This window comes from Podarcis liolepis (assembly GCF_965112155.1).
Source record: "Podarcis liolepis genome assembly, chromosome: 5".
Taxonomy (NCBI): Eukaryota; Metazoa; Chordata; class Lepidosauria; order Squamata; family Lacertidae; genus Podarcis; species Podarcis liolepis.
In genome coordinates, this window is record NC_139556.1 from 67,677,265 (window position 1) to 67,702,358 (window position 25,094).

Below are 25,094 nucleotides of genomic sequence, written 5' to 3' on the forward strand. Positions count from 1 at the left end.
GGTGAGCTGGGACAAGCCCTACAGCTGGTGACTTACACATACAGCATCAGGGGAGAGGAGGTGCAGTTTGATATGGTGTCGTGTGAACTTTCTCCCTGAGAATTTATGAGGGCAACAGCATGAGCTAGAAGAGAAGATTAGTAGCATACCTCAATCTTACCCTTTTCAGGTATGTAAAGAATGAAAAGACTGAACGAGATGCCTCTCCGTGAGCCGGTTCCTATTACAAGCAGAAAAAGTGGAAGATCTGTAATTCTTTTCCTGCTCCTGCAAGAGGTGACATGGAACTCCTACAACACATCCATGGTAAGTTGTCACTGGGAGGTCATGGCCCTCATGGAAGGGAAATGTCAGAGTCCCCACGCTGTGGATTAGGGCTGAATCATGTCCCTGCCACTCCTACTTCTGCTTTTCCCATTTCTAGAAGCACATGCAACAGCTTTATGTGCACAAGGGAGTGTGGGCAGGGGGTGGATCTGTTAAGTCAGTTCTCCTTTCCAGAGTTCCTTTTGGACTGCAAAGCCAGCTTCCCCACCCAGACTTCAGAATTGATGTAACGCTACTTTGCCAAGGCTGTGTAGTACACATTATACTTTTAAAGCACGTTCGAAGCACATTCTTTTCCGCAAACCCTGGGTGCTAGGGTTGCTGGAAATTGTAACTATTTGAGGGGTTAAAATGAGGTGCCCAGGATTCTTGGAGTTAAAGAATGGCCATTGAATGGGCATAAAAGATATATATGAATACCGACCATGCAACAAAATATTCATTTGGCATTAATTTTGCCACAACAGTAACAATAGTCACATACTGTACATGATAAACACACAGCAGTTGATACAATTTATTGATGCCTCGTTTTGCTCCCCTCATAAGATACAACATGCTCATGGGATTGCCTGCATTCCACATTAACTTCACATTTGGGACAAAGAGTGGTGAGAAAACTCAAAAAGTTGCAGTAGTTAAATGTCTGAATTTTTCTTCCTCTTAAATGGAGGGTGGAGAATCTGTGGCCCTGCCCTAATTTTTTTTAGGCAATGATTTTATTTATTTTTGGTCTTCTCTCATGTAAGCAAATTTTAACATGCAGCAGGTAGTTATATTATCCATGCTGAAAATCCATCTCAGGCAGAGGGTGACAGAGCTCTGGTGACTAAAGACAACTGCACAATTCGGGTGTTTACAGAAAACATCCATCTTACAACAACATTAGCCAGGGGTTTAGGGAAGTTTAGGGAAGATGGGAAGAATCTACTGACTGACTAAAAAACAAAGGAGCCGTTATCATTTTGCAAATGAAGTGGACAGCAACTCCAAGTAGGATTTCTTAAGTGTGTATGCATCATGTGACACAATTTGAACAGGAGGAAAAGAATAAATAACTGAATGGCAAGTCCAATAGCCTCCCAACCTTATGTACATGATTCCAACCACTTAGAAAGCACAAAGGGCACTTGGCTGTAAGAAGTGATCAGGAGAAATGTCCCCCATTGTTGAAGAAAGTCTTTGCACTGAGGCAGCTGGAAAAGCCAGACAAGTGGAAGGTACATTTGCCCAGCCCCTCTCTTCATCGTCTCATTTCTTCCCCTTCTCTGTGCCAGCTGTGTCTGTGAGAAGGAGACATGGTTTCAATAGGCAATTGGATGTCATCTTTCCGGTAAAAGCACAAAGAAGATGGCCTTCAGGAAGTGGCCAAAACTACAAATAGCAGCCACAAGCCAATGGGAGCGAAGGCTGGGATCAGTATTCACCACACATTTTGTTATGTCGGTCTAGGGGGAAAGAAAAAGAAAAATGGAGACTCAGAAATGTGATGTCATCAATACAATGTTTCGCACTCACATAATCTGTGTTCTCACATGGTTCTCCAAATATTTCTAGCAGATGGCTTGGGAAGATTTCCCATCTTTCTCTGCAGGTCACCAGCCCTAAAATATTTCCCTAGAGCTTTACAACCACCAATATTACCACCACCACTCTGTTTCCCAGTCATACTGAGACCCAAATCACTGTGCATTTTATCCATTTAACGCTGACAAAATGAATCATATTATTTTTTTCCAGAAGTTCTCAGTATCATCCTTTTCCACCGTACTTTCTAAAATAAAACGCTTCCTGTAAAGATTATACAATAAGCATCGTCACTGCCTGTTCTCAGCTTTGTTCTTTCATTTACTTGATCTGAATAACATACCCACAGGAAGGGACACTTAACACTCAACGTTACGGTTTTTTAGCCTGGACGTGCTAAGAACCATAATGTGTGATGTGAAGGCCATGGGCACATATCAAGCAAATGGCCAGGAGACCATCTCCCCCCCTCCCCCAACATCCTTAGCAGCAGATGTGTCTGTCTCTTTCATAGCACATGCAGCAGCAGTCCTAAGCAATTCTGTGCTCATGCGCCTCAAAGGGATGAAAACTGGATTCATAGCAAAGGTATTGGCAGGTCAGGAGCAAATGAGGTTAGTGGAATTGTGCCGGGAGCTTGATGGCAAATATAGTCAAGGTTGCTGCAGGTCAGTGGGAAAGCTTTGGGAGCGTAGAGCTAGTATAATCAGGATCACTGCAGGGCAAAGGTGGATTGGCAAAGCTATAGCTAAGGGAGTAAAGTAAAGCATCAGCTCTGCTGAGAGATGTCAACTCTCTCAAGTTCCTCCCTCCATCAAATGTCCCTGGCAGCAGCCATTACATCAGGCTACAGCCTAGGGAGAAAAAAACAGGCCCACATCGCTAATTCGACCAGCAATTTGTGGCTCCTCCTCTCCTTGATCTGCTACCATTCCAGCTAGTCATTGTAATGAACAGCCAATGCCTATTTGCTTTTTGTCCCTTCTCTCTACCCCTCCATCCACACATCCTTTTTTCCTTTTGTGCTATGTCTTTTAGATTGTAAAAATGAGGGCAAGAGCTTATTATTGATCTTGCTGCTCCAGGAGGACAGGGTAAAAATGCTTCAAATAAGTAAACATAGTTCAATAAACGGGAATTCTATCCAGTATTTAGCTGCATTTTTCTTCTTCTTTGGTGATCACTCATAGCCGAGTAAGATTGTCTTCCACGGTTTTAGCAATGAGTCCGTAAGTGACTGTGGAGGCCAATTCTGGATCCACATGTCCTTCTACAGTGGGGACATTGGTTTCCGGGTGGGAGTTGATCACGGTGTGGATTTGCCAAGCGTGCCTTCCTCTTAGCACGTTTCTCCCTTGCATCCTGAGTTTGAGGGTCTTCAAAGCCCATGACACCTTTGGTAAAGGCTGTTGTCCAACTGGAGCGCTCGCAGGCCAGTGTTTCCCAGTTGTCAGTGTTTATACTACATTTTTAAAGATTTGCCTTGAGACAGTCTTTAAACCTCTTTTGTTGACCAGCAGCATTACGCTTTCCATTTTTAATTTTGGAATAGAGTAGTTGCTTTGGAAGAGGATCATCAGGCATCCGCACAACATGACCAGTCCAACAAAGTTGATGTTGAAGAATCATTGCTTCAACACTGGTGATCTTTGCTTCTTCCAGTACACAGATATTAGTTCGCCTGTCTTCCCAAGTGATGTGCAAAATTTTTCAGAGACACTGTTGATGGAATCTTTCGAGGAGCTGGAGATGGCGTTTATAAGGCATTGTAGCTCATGAGACCATTCTGTTTTTATTCATGTCAGTAATGTGTCCGTAACTTGCACATTCGCTCTTTAGAAAAGCTTACCCAGCCTCCTCTCCTCTTCATCCATGTCACCAAAGTCTTGCGTACAAATTCTCCCAGGCAATCCACAATGGTATGGACCATGGCTGGCTGGGCGTGTCTTACACAGTCCACAGCAAGGCCTGCTGCCACAGCATAGAGAGACACTACTTTACCCCACGTTATGCCTGCAGGAAGAAGAGGAGGGGAGAAGAATTTCAGCAGATGATTGTTACAAAACTGGTGGGAGAAAGGGCCTGACCCCAGCCCCAAACTCTAGCCACTATGCCACTAAACCAGATGCTCTACTACGTACTACTGGTAAGTTCTGGCCTCCTGAGTCTTCCAGTGCTACATGCCTGGATGGCCTCAATTTTGAGAATGGATAGCATCATCTGGCACCCTGAAGTGGTTGGTTCATAAGAGACAAGATCTGAGGTAATGAATGATTGTAGTGGCTGTGTGGAATGGATGGTGAATGAGATTGGGCCAGTAGCTGTATGAATAACGTGCATTATGCCTCGTAATGTTCTCTGACTTTTTTATATTGATAATCATGTTTATGTATATGGATGCTATTTATGTATTTGTTTTGTTTTTGTGTAAGTAACTTGACATGGTTTTTATTGAGATTATATTACATTTAGGTCATTTTTTTCGATTGCAAACTGCTTCAAGATCTTTAGATAGCGAGAAGGCTATAAATGAAAATTATAAATAAAGATGGACAGCATCAGCCTGCCTTGACTCATCCATCTGGCAAGGATTGATGTGCAACCCAGCACAGGCTGCCTGATGGACAATCCACCTGGCTGGCTTCTCCTCCTAAATTCAAGAGAATCCAGGAGCACAAACCCTTACCTAGGACATTTCCTATCCTCTCTGTGAAGTGCTACAAGACAGAGCTAGCTTGGCCATACAAGCAAACAAAAAAGGCACCTTGGACACAAGTCCACGTTCTTAACTCTTTTAGGCATGGGAAACCTCCCATACAAGGAGTGTACAATAGAGGCATTTAAAATGTCACGAGGTTCTTGACCACACACTCTGATCAAAGCAATGTCATCAGCCCTGTTCTGATTATGGTGATAAGATCCTTGAGCCGAATTAACTTTGTTCTCACAAAACCCAGCTGTTTTTTTTTAACAGACAGAGAGAGAGATTTAGGGAGGTAAATACCCCAAATGTTGTATGATGCATGAATACTGTACAGTGGTGCCCCGCAAGACGAAATTAATTCGTTCCGCAATTTTTGTCGTCTAACGAATTTTTCGTCTTGCGAAGCACGAAATCCCATAGGAATGCATTGAAAATCAATTAATGCGTTCCTATGGTCAAAAAAAGTCCAAACAAAGCCAAATTTGGTACAACAACAGTTTATTAACTGCTCTTTAAAGTCACACATACTGTAAAGAGCAGTTCGAAAATTTAAGGGAAAATAAATTAACTTTATAAACAAAACATGTCTTTGTTTTTAGTCAAAGAAAAAAAGTCGCGAGACGTTTTCGTCTTGCGAAGCAAGCCCATAGGGGAAATTCGTCTTGCGAGGCAAATCGCGAACGGAAAAACCTTTTGTCTAGCGAGTTTTTTTTCTTGCGAGGCATTCGTCTTGCGGGGCACCACTGTATAGTAAATGTCTAGTCTGGTAGAAAAACACACAGAAATTCAAGATTTTTCTCATTATCTACTGCCTACACTCAGCAATGGTGAATGAGGTGCAGTATGTAGCAAGAGAGTGGAATGCTGATCAGCCAGTTAATCTGGCCTGCAGCAGAGCTTCCTGTCCAGAAATGTGCACCAGCTAGACAGAAGTGCCCTCAGGGGGCAAGTCCAACCATTCGTACTAGAGCTAGTATGAAGTGCCCTCCTCCCTTATCCCTGATCATTGGCCATGCAGGTTGGAGCAGATGGGAGTTGCAGTTCCAAACATCTGGAGGGCACCAGTTTGGAGAAGACCATCTACTGCTGCTGCCAAGAAACCAAACAAAGATAGCTACGCAGGTTGGTGTTCCCAATGTGTTCCCAAAATATATATTTTATCCATGAAATATTTATACTCGTTTTTGAAGGCTGCTCAAAAGAACGAGCTCACAAAAGCAGAAGGGTTCTTTTGAGCAGCCTCAAGGCAGCTGTGTTTGTTTTCAAATACAGAATAGCTCATTTTATCCTGTTAAATATAAGCAGCACCCATTCCTTTTACAGAGTGTGCACCTGTTCTTTATTTTAGATTAAAAAAAATTAAGGTTTACAGACTGGTTTTCAGCAGAGTCTCCATAACAGCATTCAATTTTTTAAAAATACAATAAAATTATTTAACCAAGCATTATGATCCCATAAATATGTACTTGGAGTAAGCTTCACTTAAATCTGTGGGACTTGCTTCTGAGTAAATGGATTGAGGACTGGGGCTCAAGACTGCTGCTGTGCTTTCACAACAAGAGAAGACAAAAGAGAGGTCTCTGATGACATGGTCCTTACAAACTCTGTCTCCTGTAAGCAGAATCCAAGTTCCTGGTTCTTGTTGAAAGATTTTTATTTTTTTAAGGAATGAAAATTCACAACATCTGAAGAAGTCAAGAAGGCCATGTGAATCTGGTCAATTTGCTTTAAAATGCAGACTAAATAAAATCCTCAAGCATCACCACCAACAAGTTATTGTGACAAAAACTTTAAGGGACTAGAGCAGAGGTTCCCAAATCGTGGTCCACAGGCCATCAGTGGTCTGGGAGCATAGGAGTCAACTCATAGTGGCCAAGGTCCCTTCGGCCCCCCCAATAAAACATTTGAGGGAGCTGCCCCCTCTAAGTTGACGGTCATTGCCATTCAAATGGTGTGCACACCGTGTCTTGCGATCAATTATGCAGGACACAGCTTACCTGAGCCCCCCAATATTTTATTCAAGTTGGCACCCCTGTCTGTGAGCTTCATTTTGTTGCTCCATGGCGAGTCTGTGGATTTGTGGTTGAAGACAAGAAATGGCACATCCATCGCATTAAATATTCCTGTTCATTTTAATTGTGTTTTTGTTGATTCTTTTATTTCTTATATTGTATTTCATTGCATTTCAATTTGAATTCTATGGAAAATTACAAAGCACAGTGCATAACAAACACTACAACAGGCAGAAAAATCCACCAAGACCTTCACCAATTTTCAAGTGGTTCATGGAGGCAAACAAAACAGTTTGGGGACCAGTGGGCTATAGTCCACTTGATCAGCTACTCCTGATGAAACAAACTCTAGTCCACGGCAGCTTATGCCATGATAGCTGTGCTAAGTCTTTAAGGAGCCACAGCCCCATTGTTTCTGACAGCTAACGCAGGCAAGACAATTTCCCATTCTGTTTATGCCTACTATTATGAACATCTTTCCTCCATTTTACAACACTCTGCAGTACAAGGAAGGGACGCAGGTGGCACAGTGGGTTAAACCACAGAGTCTAGGACTTGCCGATCAGAAGGTTGGTGGTTCGAATCCCCGCAATGGGGTGAGCTTCTGTTGCTCGGTCCCAGCTCCTGCCAACCTAGCAGTTCGAAAGCACGTCAATGTGCAAGTAGATAAATAGGTACCTCTCCGGCGGGAAGGTAAATGGCATTTCCGTGTGCTGCTCTGGTTCGCCAGAAGCAGCTTAGTCATGCTGGCCACATGACCTGGAAGCTGTACGCCGGCTCCCTCAGCCAATAAAGCAAGATGAGCGCCGCAACCCCAGAGTCGGTCACGACTGGACCTAATGGTCAGGGGTCCCTTTACCTTTTACCTTGCAGTACAAGGGAAATGTCTGGCCAGCATTTGGGAGATCGCAGATGTGACATAGACAGCTTGCCTGTTCCTTTGAACCCCTCCCGGTCTTGCCTGCCCACAAACAGCAAGAGGCACCAATCCGCATCCAATTAAACAAAATTGCCACCAATTCAGAATCCAGTCGGGCAAGAGACAACTGTTATTTCCAGAGACACTTAAGAATACCACCACTTATTTATATTTACGTATGTGTTATCCTAATAAAAGCAAGCGAGGAATAAACCAGAGGGGAGAAACCAGCAGGAGGGAGGGCTGTCCACATCGCAGAGCGGAATTTAAAAACAAATATCTGTTTCAAACCTGGCAAGCAATGCCAAAAAAAGCTGTCTCTTCTTCTGCTTTAGAAGATGCCAGATGGAAGCCAGCTGTGAAGCCAAGATATGTAAATATACTGCGCAGCACAGAAGAGAGAACAAATGTGAATAATCTGGAGGGAGCCCACCTGCCCTGTCCTGCATTGGCCTCCCAGGTACTGGAAAACAGCCAGGAAGCCATGTGAGGATAAGTATCTGGTCTGTCTCCAAGCTCAGAAAACCACATTTCCCTTAGCTAAACAAATAAGTCTACCAACTTCATTATCAAAGTACACAGCTCTCCCTTCAGACCCCCAAACAAACTTTTCATGAGTTGCTTTAGAGATGGGTGAATCTGCCAATTTCGGTGACTCTCAGATTATCTTTCTCAAAGTTAAATTTAGTTCTCCACATTTCCACACCAGTTTGCAATTCTCCCCCAACCCCGCAAATGTCTGGCTCCTGCGTTACAGATTTTTGAGGAATGTGAGTTTCGAATGTGTTGTTTCAGAAAGTTAAAATTAGATTGATTCGCCATTAAATATGAACTGAATCTAATTTCTCTCTTGGATTACAAAAAGGAGGGTGCTTGTGGGTGTATAGGAAAGGGAACAAACATTATACAGACAAAGCATGCATACTTCGACCACGGCTTCTTGCTATTCATTGCAGACAGTGCCTGAATTAAGAACTAGAGCTTGCTAAATCCAATATTAGTATTACCTGGCATGGTTGGGGGGCATGTGTGGTTTGCTGCAAAAGAGGGAATGTACCACCCAAAAGAAGAGGACAACAGGACACAGATTTGCATAAATTTTTCAATTTGCATATTTGAATTTATTATGTTCAGATTCAAATTTAGAGAAAATACTTAAATTTAAAGAAAAAGGCATCTTACTATAGAGAGGCAGGATGGGGGAGAAATTTGATATCATTCACATCTAAAGAGAACCTACCTAATTTGCACTTTCCAAAGCAATAAACTAATCAAAACATAACCATCCTTTGAAATTCATACTTCTCTGAATTTCGCAATGCAGTCCAGCCAAATATTGCGCACAAAAATATGTATACTAGGGGAAAGCATGCATTAAAATGTTTATATTAGTGAAACTAACATACAAAAAGCATTATATTAAGGGAAATCACTTTGCTAAAATCTGTATATTTGGCAAAACTGCAAAAAAAAATGTATATAAGAAGAAATTTGAATTAAAATTCTGACAAAGTTTCATAAAGACTTTTTTAAAAAAAATCACAAATTGATGTGGAGATTTGAATTTAAGATTGAGGAAATGAGAAATTGAGACAAACCAAAATTAACAGATATGCCCTTACCTAGTGCGCCTGGTGCCTATTCACTCTGTCTTCCAGCAGTTAACTGTTAATGGACAATTTCAAGCCTCCTGCTCCCTTTTTAGGATTATTTACCTTTAAATGCTCAGCCCTTTAAATGCTCAGCCCTTCAACCAAAGGGCAGCTTCAAACAGAACTGTTATCTAAAAGCTCTTCCAGTAAAGGACCTAAGGAGGAAACATGGTCACCTTAGGCCCAGTTTTCACCTGACAACTGGATGGAGAGTAGTAGCCTCCTTCACAAGTGATGACTGAGGCAGTTCATGGCACAACCTTGGACCGTGACAGGCAGCTTCTATTTCTGTCTTGCCCAAGGGCACAATACACAGCTGTCTAAAAGCACCCACTTAAAAGCCTTTTCCTCTGGGCTAAGTTAGGCCAACTGCTTTGAAGAAGTTTGCTTTATTGTGTTGAGAGACCTTTCACACAGTGAAAGCTCTCCTTCAGCAGCAGCATGAGCAACATGGCCAGTTTTAAGACTGACCAGACTAAACAAAAACCTTACCCAAAGTTTTGTGGACTCCAACGCAAGCAGCTCCCACAGACATTCATTGGATGTTTGAAATCAAGCCCAATATTTGAGATTTATAGCACAAACACAGGAAGAAGGCTGTCGCCACTCTTGACCTTGTAGTCAAAATCATCAATGTGTTTTTGAAGTCATAGCTCCATGTATTTAACATGTATTGAAAGAGGCAGAAAAAGAAAAGAAAGATCAGTTTTCTTATTTTAAACAACACCCATATATCTGGGGTGGCTGAAAGCATGTTAAAAGCATTTGTTGTTGCTAGTTGGAGAGCTGAATAGGGACACTCTCTTGCTCATAGTTTCTAGTTCCTTGCCCAAAGCAATGATTCTGCCGGTTTGATTCAGAGGCATAGGAAATAATTATCTGGATTCAGACTAAGCATAACAGATGTAACGTTTTATTTTCTAGTTCCTTCCTTGCATAGCACCACAAGCTAACTCATATGTTTTCAAGAATCACCATCTAAAAGACTTGCAGCTAAACTGCAAGGCAATGCTGCTTTAAATAAATCTAGCAGATTAGCTGTACAATCATACTTTGGAACTCCATTCGACTTCCAAAACGTTCAAAAACCAAAGTGCCGCTTCTGATTGGCTGCAGGAAGCTCCTGCAGCCAATCAGAAGCCCCATTAGATGTTCGGCTTCCAGATCTTTTAAATTGTTTTTAACTTTTATCTGTGTTGTTTTAAATGAGACCATCTTGCCTGTGCACCATGGAAGACCTGAACCCTGCCTTGCTGGCCCTTTCCCATCTGGCCTGAGAGAGTGGAGTGCTGACTGACTCCAGCTACAAAAGCTGAAGCTGTTGAACAGATTCTTGGGCTGGAGTATTGTTTAAAAGGGGTTGAGAGAGCTGTTGCTGTTATGGATACTACTGTTGTATCTTTAGTTTTAGATCTTCTGATTTAAGTGGAAATTGTTTCCATTTGATTGTGCACTTTTTGATTTGTTTTATTTATTGTTTATGACTTCTGTTATGTTTGTAATTATGTAAATCTTGTCATGTTGTAAGCCTCCTTGAGCATAGTTTCAACTATGGAAAGACGGCATACAAATAAAATGATGGTGGTGATGATGACTGTACTGTGATAGAGCACAGCAGGCGCAGTTGAAAGGAAGTTATGTGGACAACAGAGCAGAAATCAGCCAAAGGACCATAAACTCGTCCTATGTGAAGTGGACAAAGGTATATTTGTCAATCCTCAACCCTTTAAACACCAGAATGAGCAATCAAGAAACTTCTTCACATGCCCAAAAAGAAAGGATATGTATGTAAAATACACTTTGTATCTGAAACAACATGCACGTTTTTTGTATCCAGTTTTGAACCAGAGTAAAAACCTCTCCCATCTGAAAAATCAACATCTTAGTCAATCTTATGCCCCCTGCAAGATGAAACCTACAGTTTTATCAACTTAACTAGGAGCAAGCCCAGCTGAACACAGTGGGATTTACTTCTGAATAAATATGCAAAAGGTTGCACTGTAAATTTACCCATACAACCATTTTCTGGAAGAAAAGCAATTTTTATTTTATTTGCGGTGAGTGTGTGGGGTGTGCATGCGTGCGTGCGTGCGCTAAATCAAACATCTCATTAGTGCAGAATTTTAACATTAAAGTCCAATTTCTGAAAGCGCTCACTGCAGCTGCTTTCTGTCCTTAATTGCTGGATCTGGCATTGATTCTTCTTCTTCTTCGAAGAGTGGAATGTCTGGGTGAGGCACGACTGAAGCTCTTTATTTTGCTACTTTTAACGTTTAACTGTTGCTTGCATTTTACCAGCAAAGCCTCCACCATCTCCTCTGAAAAATGACATTGATTTGATTCCATCTAGCAGCTCTTAAAGGCCTAGATGAGTCGCGTTTGATTCACAGCTAGGGTTGCCCAATGCAAAAGAGTTCTGAGCTTCTCAGTCTTTAATAATATATAGAAGAAAGCACCTCTTCTGTCACTTGCTGAAATTCCCTCTGCTAGGTGCAACAATCCTGTCCTCATTTACCCCTGGTCACCCTACTAACTACAAATGAGGCGGGATATACTAGTCATTTCTAGGAGTCAGTGTGTTTTGTACCAGAGAATGGAAAATAAGCCTGAATCAGAGTGTTTGTTTTGAATGACTACTGCATCTTTCATTTCTGCTCAGAACACATTCAGCGGATGGCTCTGGATTGCCCAGCAGGTGGGAAGAGATTCCTGGAACATTCCCCTGGTCTGTCAACTATTGGAGGTGGGATAGCAACAGGAAATAACAGGGTTGGAGCAGATTTCTACTTCCTAACTTCAGAGCTGTCCATGTATCCATTAACAAGGAATTGCGAGATGAGCGCCGCAACCCCAGAGTCAGCCACAACTGGACTTAATGGTCAGGGGTCCCTTTACCTTTACTTTACCCATGATATACTTCAATGTGCAACTTCCCCTTCAAGGTGCAGCAGTGTCCTCTCCAAAAGCATTGCTTTCATACAATGTGTTTGGACACATGATGCTTCCAGCCCCGAATAAGCTTTAAGCAACTCCAAACCCATTGCCCCCACATGCAGAGTGAGGCAGTGCTGGTTCAATGTTTTCTTTTTAACAAAAGTCACTCTCAAGCGAGACCCTCCCTTCAAATAATTGGAAATATGAATTGACAGCTGGAAATACTAATAAGAACATGAGAGGAGCTGTGCTGGGTCAGGCCAAAGGAGGCTCATCTAGTCCAGAATCCTGTTCTCACAGTGACCAACCAGGCATGATTAAGCGATATATAAATGCCTTGAATAAAATAAATACATACCTAAATAAAATGGGAATCTGCATGCCAAAATAAGCTTTGGGAAACCCCAAATTATTTAATTTATTTATTTAGTAGCTGTTATAAGCTACTTTTTTAAAAAATATCTCTAAGCTAATGCACAATATAAAAGCAATAAACAATGTAATTAAAACTGTAAAACAATAGAATAAAAGCATAAACAAACAAAAACAGGAATTAAAACAAACAAAAAACAGGGTTCAATCTTAGGGATCTTAGACATCTCTTTAGGGAAAAGTAAAGAAACTGTGTTACTACTACTACTACTGATAATAGTAAGTCCTAGCTATGAGAAACTGTCAGAGAATTATTCCTCTCGCAAGACAAATATGGTAAAATTATGTCCATGTCATCCCAATTCCTCTGCTCACTTAGAAGGTAGAGAATTTTGGAAAGTCATTTGTGCACAGCTGTACCCCAGACTGAAGCAGTAACTTGGCAGCCATTAATGTGTCCAATCCCAAGAGTCAAAAAGAGGAAGAAACTAGAAAAACATAAAGGTATTTTTTTATGTAAGAAAGTCAGTCATTGCTGGGAGTGTAGTGAGAGCCAGCTCAAAAGCAAGGGATTCCCCTGCTGGGAGGAGAGAACTGGGGAGTGGCTACAGCATCTCCTCACCTGGTGAGATATAGGAGGAAAGAGTAAACAAACATGGCTTTGTGTTAAATCATTAGTGCAGCATCCACTGCCAAACCACTTACAGCCAGCATCCTTTGCCAAGTGGGCCCTACCCAAAGGCTCACCCAAAACATGCCTGTGCTTACACACCTAGCTTTGTTTCATTTCTCATCCCTCTCATTCCCTCACCCACACTGCAGATTGCAGGACAGCACCTGAAGTAAAGATCTGAGTCGCCACTGCCAGGAAGGCATCTGTTACCACGGTTTCCGAGTGCAGCGAGATGTTTAGCTGCCGTGCCACGTTGCGGTACAGGTTGGGCCTGATGTACTCCAGCTCATCACCTGAAAAAAGAACACACACAGTTCAAACAAATGCAAGGAATTGTTTTAAACATTTGTAGCCCACCTTTCAATTAATATTCCCAAGGTGGGAATCTGTGGCACCCGAGACAAGTGTGAGGGAACCTGTGGCACCAGGGGGAGGCTATCCCAAAGCTAGATTGCAGATGTTGTTGGACTCCAACTCCCATAAGCCCCAGCCAGCATAGCCAATGGTCAGGGATGATGGGAGACATCTGGAGTGCCACAGGTTCCCCAAGCCCTGACTTCAAATAAACACAATACAAGTGTCTAAAAACACAACTAAACAGTAGAATACCCGACAGGAGCTAATAGATGAAAACACACAAATACTATTAATTAAGCACCGCATGGTTAACTACATGGATTCCTGGCACTGGGGATGGTGTTCAGCATTCACTACGGAAATGGCTCACTCTCAGATTTCTAATGGCCGCACAGTAACAGGCCAACAGTGAACAGGGAGGTCTTTATGCAGTGCTATTTTTCTAGAAAAAGAGGTGCAGGAACTCACCATAAACACATCCCTCCATCCCTCGTTCTCTTAGAATGGCAAGGGCACCCACCAGAGAGGTGCCGGAACGGCGGGGGGGGGGAGCCCTGTTTGTATGGGAGCAAGATTTCAATACCTGGATCCTAATTCAAAACATTACATGCCAAAACAAGCACTTTAGATTGTGCACAGAAACAAATAGAAGTCACATCAGTTGCTGTTTCGAAAAATGATGGTGTAGCAGAATAAAAGACATGGGCTTTTTTTGCTGGGTTGCTAAACTGTTTGCATATATATATTTTTAGATCCTCCTGTCAAGCATTCTGAAAATCCTTTCTGGACTGAAGACAGCAAATGCTTTAAATGAATCAATAAATTGAGTCATTCTCTGATCACATTTGGTTTCAGGATCTTCAGAGTGTCTTCAAATATAATAATAATAATAATAATAATAATAATAATAATAATAAATAATAATAATAATAATAATAAACCTTTATTGTCACTACACCACCTGTGTGCATGGTATTCTTGTATTATCTCAGAGAGGGTTAGAGAAAAGATTCTGTTCCCCCAGCCCCTGGAAAAATGTCGCCTAGGCAATATGTTGCCCCTGCTAGGCAGTATGTGGATGCCATGAGCCAGGAGTCAGCTTCACCTGCTGAACAGCAGCCTGAAGGGGAAGAAGGTGGAGTGACTTCGCCTGCAGCTGATCAGCCTGCAAGGACACAGAGGAGAAGGCACTGATGAGAACCAGCTGGCTTCAACCTTCTTAAGCAGAGCTTCCAGCAGCTGTCGGGTGCTGGTAACAATGCCTGTAGTTCTTGGCTCTACCTTCCTGTTTCCTGTTCGTCTTGACCCTTGACCACCATGATCATTGGATTTCCTGACTCCTGAACCATCTGACTATGCAGATTTGCCCAACCCTAGGACTGGACCTGACCTTGGATGCTGACTCTCCCTCCAGGCAAGTGCAGCTCAGAGACTCTTCTGGTGGCTGGCCTCCCATTCCACTGAGATCTGCACGTTGCTGCTCAGCAATAAGACACCGACAGTATCTCATAGCTTCCATGGGACAACCCCGTTTCAACTCCTTGTCAGCCATCTATCAAAGAAGGCATTTTATGGGCTGGGACATGACAGAAGTAGTACAAGGCCTGCCTGAAGCTGTGAAACATAAATAAGGCAGATTAAATATGTCACCAGTTATTTCCCACGAATAATGACATGAGATATTTAGACTTGGAATAGTCTTCCCTTGCCCCCAAGATCCTTCACCAGCTTGCTGAATCTAAGCGATCTCAAAACCAGCAAGCATCAAGTGTGCCAAGCATTTTTCTTGTTTCTGTATCCTTTTCCCAGAAGTGTGCGAGGACGTCAAACAGGAAAAGTCACACCCATTATAAAACACAAGAGATTGGAAAGTGGCCAGAGAGAATAGTCAGGTGTAAGTCAAAGACACAAGAACTTAACAGAATCCTCCAGGAGTCTTGCAAATCCTGGGAACAGCTGTATCTCAGTGGCAGAGGGTCTTGCATGCAGAAGGTCTAACGTTCAATCCCCAACAGCTCCTGATAGGGCTGGGCAAGTGTGAAACCCCGAGAGCTGCTGCCAGTCAGTGTAGAAAACACTGAGCCCGATAGACCAATAGTCGTGTCTAATTATTCTCTTGTTACACAGCCTCATGCTTGCAGCTACTTTATGACCGCTCCTTTACCTGGGCTTTCAAAAAGCAAACAGGGATATAAATAATAAACGTAGTCCCAAATGTGTTTGTGCTAGACCAGTACACACTCCTGGTTATAGTTCTAGGGCTTTTCTGCAAAGCAATTTTACTAGGCAAAAGGGGGACGGACGGACACATATTTGTTTCTCTTTGATTGTATACTTTCCATGCACATTTCCTCTAGACTGTGCTTCAGTTACAGGATACGCCAGTTAACTGATTTGATTAACACACTATGCCATTTTAAAATGTGGGGGGGTTTTGGGGTGGTGATTATTGGGTTGTTGTTTTTATTTTGACTATATATTTTGTGGTTTTATATTTTGATTTTGCTCTGTGAACTACCCTGAGACCTCTAGGTATATTACAGTAAATTAATGATAATGATAATGATAATGATAATAATAATACTGCATCTTCCGCTGACACCATCTGTTTGTATCACGAGGGGAAGTTGTGCTTGTGGATGCTTTGTGGAATGCGGATGTGCAATAGCATTTACTGGATATTGCACCAGATATTGCACAAATATTAGCAAGTAGTTGGAGGACGTCTCTTAACTAATCTTACACATAGGAGCATGGCCCAGGCCTTGGTCCAGTCACCATCTCTATCAGCCTAATCTACCTTGCCAGGTGACTGTGAGGCTAAAATAATAACAAGGTTGTCATGATGTAGACATTAGTACTGTGTAGATGGAACTGCATTCATTCAGGGAGAGGGTGAATCTGGTGTAGGTGTGTATACAGGATGAGCCTCAGCTCCTTTGCATTAGCTTCTCATCTAATTACTTCTGACCAAATAAGGATGACTTTATTTGCTCAGAAGCCAATTTGTGCCTGGGCCCCATGTCTCATATGTAGGGCCATAGCTAGTGGGTGGGGAGGTGGGCTCCTGCCAAGGGGGCAGGTGGGGCGGCCACAATATCGGCTAAAAATTTGTCCATAAATAAAAATATTGATTATTGCCTCATAAGAAAAAGTTTTAAATAGAGGGTGAATTGAATGGGTGGAGGGGGGTTGGAGAAGTGGTGGAAAGAAGAGCTTTTTTGTCCGTGGTTAGGGGGCGCAAGCTGGACGGTTCTGCCAGGGGCGCAAGATCACCTAGCTACGGCTCTGCTCATATGTAACTAGCCACAGCATTGCATTCATTTAGTCTCATTAAGGACAGTAAAAAGTGTTGATTATTTGCCATTCATGCAACCATCTGGCACTCTCAATTAAGCCAGCATTTAAACAGATTTTTTTTAAAAAAATATATCCAAGTTTTTGGAGAAACCTGCAAGGAAAACATTTGACCCTCTGAAGGGCTGGATTGTTCCATGTTATCTGACAAAAACAGAAAGGAAATGTGGTTTATATATGCACAAGCCTGATAAGAGGGAACATTACCCACTGGTGAGGGAGGGGGGCTCTCTGCACTAGGAATGGGGGATTCCTTGTGAGATATGGCAAAGAAGGGAGGAAGTTGAAGACAGCTGCTTCCCAGCAGAGAAGCACATTGCATGTGAAGGAAGAATAGCGCATAGTGTAAATTGGTAAAGGTTTGTTCTACATTAGCAATGCTGTAAATTGGTTGGAGTACAGGCTCCTGTGGTCCCCCCCCCCCCATATGAGCACACAAGCAGCTACACTGTGGCATAATGCTCACATGATCACTGGCCTTTGAAAAATATTTATTATTTGTATGGCTGAGATTTCAAACACATTAATGTGTCTAACAGTTAGCACGACTCCCCCTTTTCTGGAGTCTTCTCCCCATTAGTCTACAAAGCGAGTGGGCAGGTGAATAACAAGGTGCAAAAACAGAGGCAGAGAGACGGGGGGGGGGAGTGGTTCAATCCACCTTTGGCTCTGCCCCCACTTCTGATATGTGGCCCACAAAAGAGTGTGGCCCTTGGCAGAAAAAGGTTGCCCACTCCTTCTCAAGTACATACAGTGGTACCTCAGGTTACATACGCTTCAGGTTACAGACTCCGCTAACCCAGAAATAGTGCTTCAGGTTAAGAACTTTGCTTCAGGATGAGAACAGAAACCGTGCTCCGGTGGCGTGGCAGCAGCAGGAGGCCCCATTAGCTAAAGTGGTGCTTCAGGTTAAGAACAGTTTCAGGTTAAGAACGGACCTCCAGAACGAATTAAGTACTTAACCCAAGGTACCACTGTAGATGAATGATAAAATAGATTGCAAAGTGCTCCAAAAGCATCTCTTCAGACTGCGTAAGTGGCCAGTGAAATGGAAAAGCTGTCGAGTGCAAGTGTAAAGTGGCATACATTGAGCCAAAATAATAATAATCCTGATTTCAGATATATACACTGATGGGGCCTGGACATGTAGTGACCACCCAGTAAAGAGATCTTGAGGTCATAGCAGTTAGAGAAGTGAAAACGTCAAGTCAGTATGTGGTCTAAGTATGGGTATATCTGCCAATTATGGTTTCTCTCAGGTTATCAACTTTCTAATCTGAAGCTCAGTTCTCCATATTTCCACATCAATTTGTGAACTAGGGGAAAAATCTCTTGAAAATTCACTAGCATTTTAGTGCAAAATTCTCCTGATATATAGACATCTGTATGTAATTTTGCCGGATAGACACATTTTTGCAATGCATTTCCCCCTGAAATAATTTCATTTTTATGGACACTTTACTCCAGTATATGCATTTCTGTGCACTATACTTTGCAGGAGAACTGCACTGCAGAATTCGGAGAAGTGCAAATTTTGAAGAACGATGACATTTCAATTTTCATATTGTTTCAGAAAGTGCAAATTAGGTGGGTTTGCCTTTCAGTGCAAATGGATTTGGAATTATCCCCCATCCCTGTGTGGTAGTTGCAAAGAGAAAGGCAAGCTCTGTGTCAGAGTTCTCTAGGAAAGGGATTGACAAATGAAACTGCCCATACTGCAATACCTTTATACAAATCTATGTGTGACCAAAGAGCTCAGACTCAATGTCCTTTTAAGTATGCCCCGGAAATCTCTCAACTTGCCTGGGAAAGTACGCAAAACAAAAGCTTTTGTTGTCGTGTACGCTTGCTGACATCTGCCTATAATAATCCACTGTGAGGGACTCTTGCCAGCTACGACTGTTAGTGTAACAGCTCTGGAAAACCCAGGTGCCTTCCCTTCTGCCTGAGAGTTACACTGAGAGGGAGCAATTGCCCATATGTCCTGCTTATAGGTTTTGCAAGACACATTTTTGGTTGTCCACTGTAGGAAACAGAGTGCTGGACTAGATAAGACTTTTGATCTGCTCCACCAGGGCTCTTCTTCTCTTTCAGGTGTGATGAACCTTTGGCCCTCCAGATGTTTCTGAACTATACCTCCCATCATCCTTGGCCATGCCTGTGGAAGCTGATGGGAGTTGTAGTTCAGAAACAGCTAGAGGGCCAAAGGTTTCCCACAACTCCTATACAGCATGTTAGAAACTGCTGTGCGATTACTGCGTAATAAAGGACCAGTGTCTATAAATTATGATAACAGGTAAACATGGACATTCTTATACATAAGGTACGGGAAAGAATAGCACACTCATCTCAAGATCTGTTGAGCTTTTCCCTCCCAAAAGAATAGCCAATACTGTGACATTTATAAGGCGGTTCACTGGGGAGATAGGCCTACGCCTAACCTATCGCACCTATATTATGTCTCTTTGCCTATGCTTCAGCACTGGACTGGTTCCAAGTAATTGCCCTTCTGTTCACTGAGAATTAAGACACCCATTCAAAAATTTGATAGGAACTCCAGACACACAAGGTGTTCCCCAGCCGCTCTCACCAAAGCTGGAACGAGTCAGACTTGTTGCACCACTTGGCACGGGCTACAAAAGCTTAAGGCCACCATATTTCGTACACATTGTTGAGAAAGAGCATGAATACAGCATGGCATCCGTAACCATATAGGGTTGTTTACAGCAGACGGAAAAGAAAGGCTCAGTGGGGGATGGGGTGGGGAGGTGGTGTTTCCCTCAAGCCTTCTATGAATGTTTTGATTTCAAGCCACATTGCTTAGATGGAATGCCAAGTTATTGTACCCATAAGCCAAATCCTACTCAAAACGTTAGCAGCCAGGACAATTGCCAAAGATTCGCACCACAGCACTTGCACTGGCTTTCTGAAACACTCACTGCCACCCGCGTATCTAAAGGATGCAAGTCCCACACTCTGGCCTCAGTCTTGGAGGGAAATTGAATGGGTAAATACACACACACACAAAAGTGTAGGAAGAGCAACAGGGAGAGAATAAAGAGCAAAGGCAGTTGATGGAGAGAACAGCAAGAAGGCAAAGGAATGGCCCAAACAAAAAGGAATACAAGTCCCACTGGAGATGAGGAGAACAGTTCTGAAAAGAACTAAAAACTGATGGGATCACCTCTACAAGGAAGTCTACATTATGCTCCAAGGTCTCAGCCTGAAGGGAAGACTTTGAAAGCAAAGAATGAGAGGTGGATTAAAACCAGCTGTCCAAAAGTCCAGAAACAGACATTTGAAAGTACAGCTGTTAAGACTGGTGTTCCCACTGCATTTTGATGGTATCATTATCAGTGATGTGTATAACCTCTTCATAAATATGCCAAAGCTGCATACTCAAATAACCTCGAGCAAACAAAAATGTTTAATTTCTCCTTTTTAGGGAAGGCTTTGATGCCTTCTCTCTCTCATTCTTGTAGATGGAGGAGACACTGGGATATGGAGGGGATTGAGGGCACAAGGCGAAGGGGACAGAAGGCGAGATGGTTGGACAGTGTTCTCGAAGCTATGAACATGAGTTTGACCAAGCTGCGGGAGGCAGTGGAAGACAGGTGTGCCTGGTGTGCTCTGGTCCATGGGGTCACGAAGAGTCGGACACGACTAAACAACAACAAAAGCATTTGGCTTATGGAGGTTCCTTGTGACAACATTTCGGAACCTTGTCAGAGGTGTCATCTGTTAAAAAAAACATTTGACAAATAAAGAAGCCCACTTTTTCTAAGAAACACTTTGTGCCGGACAGAACCCCACAGCATTGAACAATTCATCTCCAGAGTATCAAGATACCAAAACATTGCAAAGGTAGGCCATTCGGGTCTTTCAGTTATATAACTAAATACCATAAGTGCACAGTATGCTGCTATTTATTGCTGTAAAAAATCTGAACAAGCAAAAATGCCAGAACAAATTCCCATCTTTGTACAAATCTCCTTAGCCAAGAAATTGGCTCTTCAAATACTGACTTGGCAAGTGTCAACAGTGATACCAAAGCCAAATGACAGAGAGAAAAGAGATGTATAACTAGTATTATCAGAGGCGGATTTAGGGTGGCACAACTGGTTACCCAGCACAGGGCGCTGAGCCAAGGGGGCGCCGTCCCGCCTCTTTCCCAAAGCCTAGTAAGCACTTGCTTCAGGAAGGAGGCCTGAGAGCTCTGACAGGGTCCCAGAGTCTTCCCACCTCCTTCCCCATGCCTAGTTAGCGCTTAGCCAGCTTTGGGAAGGAGACGGGAGGGCTGTGGGGTATGCATTGCAAATTTTGGCCTTGCATAGGGTGCTGTTACTGAGGTCTGTCCCTGGTACTATAATCCCACATAATGTTTTCACAATATAAAGCCAAATGACAGCTGATTGCCTGCAGTGCTTTGGAAAAGTGGGGTGCAACTATTCTGACTGCAGAAGATTCTTGCAACTGAGTAGAAATCTTATTTCAGCATCCCTTATGCTCACCATCTGTCATAATCGAGGGCAACTGAAAGCACAAGTTTACTGTTCACAAATGAAGATGCAACACTAATCTATTATGGGCAGGTTGCTAAGCAAATGCCAGAAGGGATTCTAGCCTCAAAAAGTCTTATCTTATAGGCAGCCATTATTTTTCAGGGTATGATAGTGGCATCATTGCTTGTGATGTGCACATGTATTTCCTTTGTCCCTGGTTAAAAAATTTTGAGCACAGCAAAATGTTCAACCAGAATGATACTATCTTGAGTCAGATTCTACAGAGTAGTACAACTGGAGCATGGGTAGCCGACATGATAACACCCCGAGTTGTGGACTAAAACACCAATTGACTATACAAGTCGAGGCTGATGGGAGTTATAGTCCACAACATCTGGAGGGCATATAGCTACGGTATATCTCTGAACTAGACTAATGAAATGTTATTGTACCTGAGAACAACAGAGGGCGCAGCAGAGTGAACTCTATCTGCTCCCATCCTTCCTTCCTCAAATGGACACCCATGTCAAGTTCCAAAGAGTAGGCTGATTGTTACTCCCACCCTTCCCCTTGTTCCAAGGGGGCGTATTTTTGGTTTTTAATTATCTGCAGAGCTATTTGATTGTTTGTTGGGTCTTTCTTTCTTTCTTTCTAAAAAGTTTATATTTAAATGTGCTCTGCATGATTGATACAAAGACCAGCAATCAGCTCTGTGCACAGCCCTGGTCTATGAACAGAGGAAGTGGATTTATAAATGCATACTGGATGGCCAATCAATGATGCAAACAAGGAAAACAAATTTCGCTTATGCTCAATCCTAGGAAGATGGTATATAAGTTTCTGATGCTGATGATGTTTTAAATTTGTATCCCACGATGTCTAAACTGCAACGAGTTCACTTCCCCAGTGGGCTCACAGTTTAAACTATGTCTGTTCACATACTGTCATCACTTTTTTTCCAAGCACTCATGGGCAATGAGGAGGTCCAGAAGTCTGGGCTGAGCATACCACACACTTCTGATTCTACAGGCATGAGCAGTTTTAGAGAAATATGACCAAACACCATTCACCTGGATGCCCTACCAGAAATTAGCACGATTGCAGGGGATTTGTTTGCCAAGCCTTTCACTCAACAGCATCTTCCCCCTGATCCAGGCAGAAATCCCAGGAATCCAACCTGCCACCCTCACAGAGGCACTGACAGTTTCAGCACTTACCTAATCTTAGAAGTATGTTGGACACTTCTGCTAACTTGCCACCAGGAACAGGTGTGCTTTGCTCAGGCTTGTTCCAGCCAATTCCAGCCCGAATCAGCCTGGAGTGAATGAAGTCTCTGCAGAGCACTTTGGCCTGCGATACAAGCTCCTTGTCTGTAGGAGTCCGATCAAACACTTCCATGACTTCTGCAGCAAAGACAGAAGAGCGGCGCAGAACCTCCATCTTCATCACCTAGCCCCAAGCAGGCAGGGTTGAGCAGGCATGAGGAATGAGCTGGTAGTAGGATGCCTCCAGGGAAATCTACAGCTGGCCAGTGGTTCACTATGATCCTGATTCACTGCAGCTCTTGCCACGAATGCTCTTAGGGGCTGCCTGGTTGATAAAGAATATTGAAAAATCCATGAACTCAAAAAAAAAGTGCACAAAAGGAATATCCAGGCATCCAAATCCCAGTGTGAAGAGCGGATGATGTTGTATTTTAATACTTAACACTATTTATGCTGGAAACGGAATCGCATCACAACCTTATACATTTTTTACTCAAAGGAAGTTCCCCTGTGTTCAATGAGGCCTACGCAAACATTGGTGCTTTAGGGATTCTTGCAAAAATAAAAGCAAAAGTTAACACCCCAGAATGCAAATCACATCTTGTAGGCTGCAGGACATCTACAAGAGCAAGGGGGGGATGCTAGCAGAATTTTTACAAATCTAATGCTATTTCTTACAGACCCACTAGCCCCCTTTAAGAATTAGCACAGCAGACGTTAAATTTGGTGAGAATCTCAAAGTAATGTTCAAAGACAGATACTCCCATCTTGTATTGTTGTTTTTTTGTGACAGAGAATAATAAAGTAACCACCGAAGAATACAAAATCCCAGTGGCAGTAAAAACAGAAAAAATGTGCACACCAAATCACATCATCCACTCAACCAAAATATGGCTGTCTGAGAAATAAGGATCTCAACAAGCTGTCTCCCTTGGCTTCTTCACAGAACAAGAACTGTCACCCCAGACTTTATCCTCTGGGCATGTATGAGACAGACAGACAGACAGAACACAGAAACCTCGAAAGGGTTTTTGTTTGGTGCGATAAGCACACCAAATTCTTGATCTTAAGTAAGAAGACATTATTATTGCATCAATGTTGTCTCACAGATGTTATTAATTTAAAAATCACAGAGCTGCAAATAAACCTCTCCAGTTGTGTCTGGTAACTAACTCCCAGCCCCGAGCCTTGATTTAGCACATCCCTAACAAAACAACTCATAGACAAGATATGAAATTCTGGCTTGACAGTTTGGTTTAAAAAGGGGGAAAGAGATTATGTTTTGTATTTTTCCTCTATGAACCTTAATAGAATTTATTTACAAAATGAAATTCCAGCTTGACACAGGAAGCATCAATGGAAAGACCAGCATAGCTCAGCAGCAGTCAGAGCACATACCCCATGTGCACCAAGATTCAATTCCTGGTGGAAAGACCACTGCCTGGGACCCTGGACCAAGATTGGCTGATGGCCTGACAGCAGAAGCAGCCCGAACCCTGACAAGAGGACCAAGAGGTTCCACAGAGGTTTCCGGCAGGACATAAAACAAGTTGGGATTTACCTAAATGTCTCTAGCAGCAAGCTGTGCCGTTTGCACCATCTTTTTCCAGCCTATTTCATACTGAGATTTCTTTTCGGTCCCCTAACAGGATGAGCAGAAAAGCCCTAAGCATTCATTGAATGACAAGAGCAAAGCAGCCCACCCACTCCACACCCAGAGAGACACAAGGGCCTAAAATGAGGGTCAGAAATAGCATTGGGGCATCAAACAACCGCTTGAACCTGATTTGGCGGGAAATACAGGTTAACCAACAATGCAACTTTTTGCTCAGAAGTTAGAAACCTAGCAAGGTACACACATCAGCAACAGGAGTCCTGGGATGGGATGGCCTATTCTAAATAAGGCATGAGGAAAGGCAACAGCAAATAAATCCAAACCATCAAGTTTTTCAGCTTTATAAAGCCATTTACCTTTGCAGAGCATTTCCACCCACAATTATCTGCAGATTGGCTTCGTATGTTTTTGTATTTTCCTTGGGAAGAACTTGCCCCTTTCTCCAGGGCCTGGGCTGCACAGAGACTATAAGGATGCTGAGCTGCTGAAGCCACGCTGCATTTGCTTCTTCCAAAAGACCTGGAGCCACGGTCCCGCTCTTCTTGCAGCCTCCTGTGCCGCTGTCAGCTCTGGCTCTGCTCTTTTTCAAAGGGAGGGGAAAACCAGCTTCTAGCAGTAGCCTTGTAAGGAAGGTGGATTAACTAGCGGGAGGAGTTGAATCTGGTTAGAAAGAATCTGCCCGCCCCTTTCTCCTCGTTCTTAAGGAGGCACCAGGGAACTGTGCCTGCCGGGCAAGGCTGAGCGTGGCTCTTGGCGTTGCGACATCAATGATCTTGTTCTCACTATCAGTAAAGTGTTGTTGAAGTCTAGACATGAGGGAGAGGGTTGCAAGCCTCTCTGTTCCTCATCTTTTAAAATGAGGAAACAGCAGCCCACCT

At 42.9% G+C, this 25,094-nt stretch overlaps 2 protein-coding genes across 2 annotated transcripts in view; one reads left to right on the forward strand and one right to left on the reverse strand.

The window, feature by feature from the left end:
- HDLBP (high density lipoprotein binding protein) overlaps positions 1-25,094 on the forward strand; it is a 257,678-nt gene that overhangs the window by 51,208 nt on the left and 181,376 nt on the right. The gene's annotated exons all lie outside the window — the stretch shown is intronic.
- On the reverse strand, positions 818-24,849 carry BOK (BCL2 family apoptosis regulator BOK). Its single transcript, XM_083506649.1, has 5 exons — positions 24,573-24,849; positions 22,554-22,926; positions 13,285-13,413; positions 3,704-3,867; positions 818-1,775 (listed from the first exon to the last, which is right to left on the reverse strand). Exons 2-5 carry the CDS (start codon positions 22,780-22,782, stop codon positions 1,650-1,652), a joined length of 648 nt encoding a protein of 215 aa, XP_083362775.1. The 5' UTR covers positions 22,783-22,926; positions 24,573-24,849; the 3' UTR covers positions 818-1,649.

Excerpts from the sequence above, each read along its gene's own strand:
- BOK (XM_083506649.1), bottom strand. The coding sequence starts at position 22,782 with ATGAAGATGGAGGTTCTGCGCCGCTCTTCTGTCTTTGCTGCAGAAGTC. Across the intron at positions 13,414-22,553 it reads CAACATACTTCTAAGATTAG|GTGATGAGCTGGAGTACATC; the intron begins GTAAGTGCTGAA and ends TTCTTTTTTCAG. Across the intron at positions 1,776-3,703 it reads TGAAGAGGAGAGGAGGCTGG|ACCGACATAACAAAATGTGT; the intron begins GTAAGCTTTTCT and ends CTTTCCCCCTAG.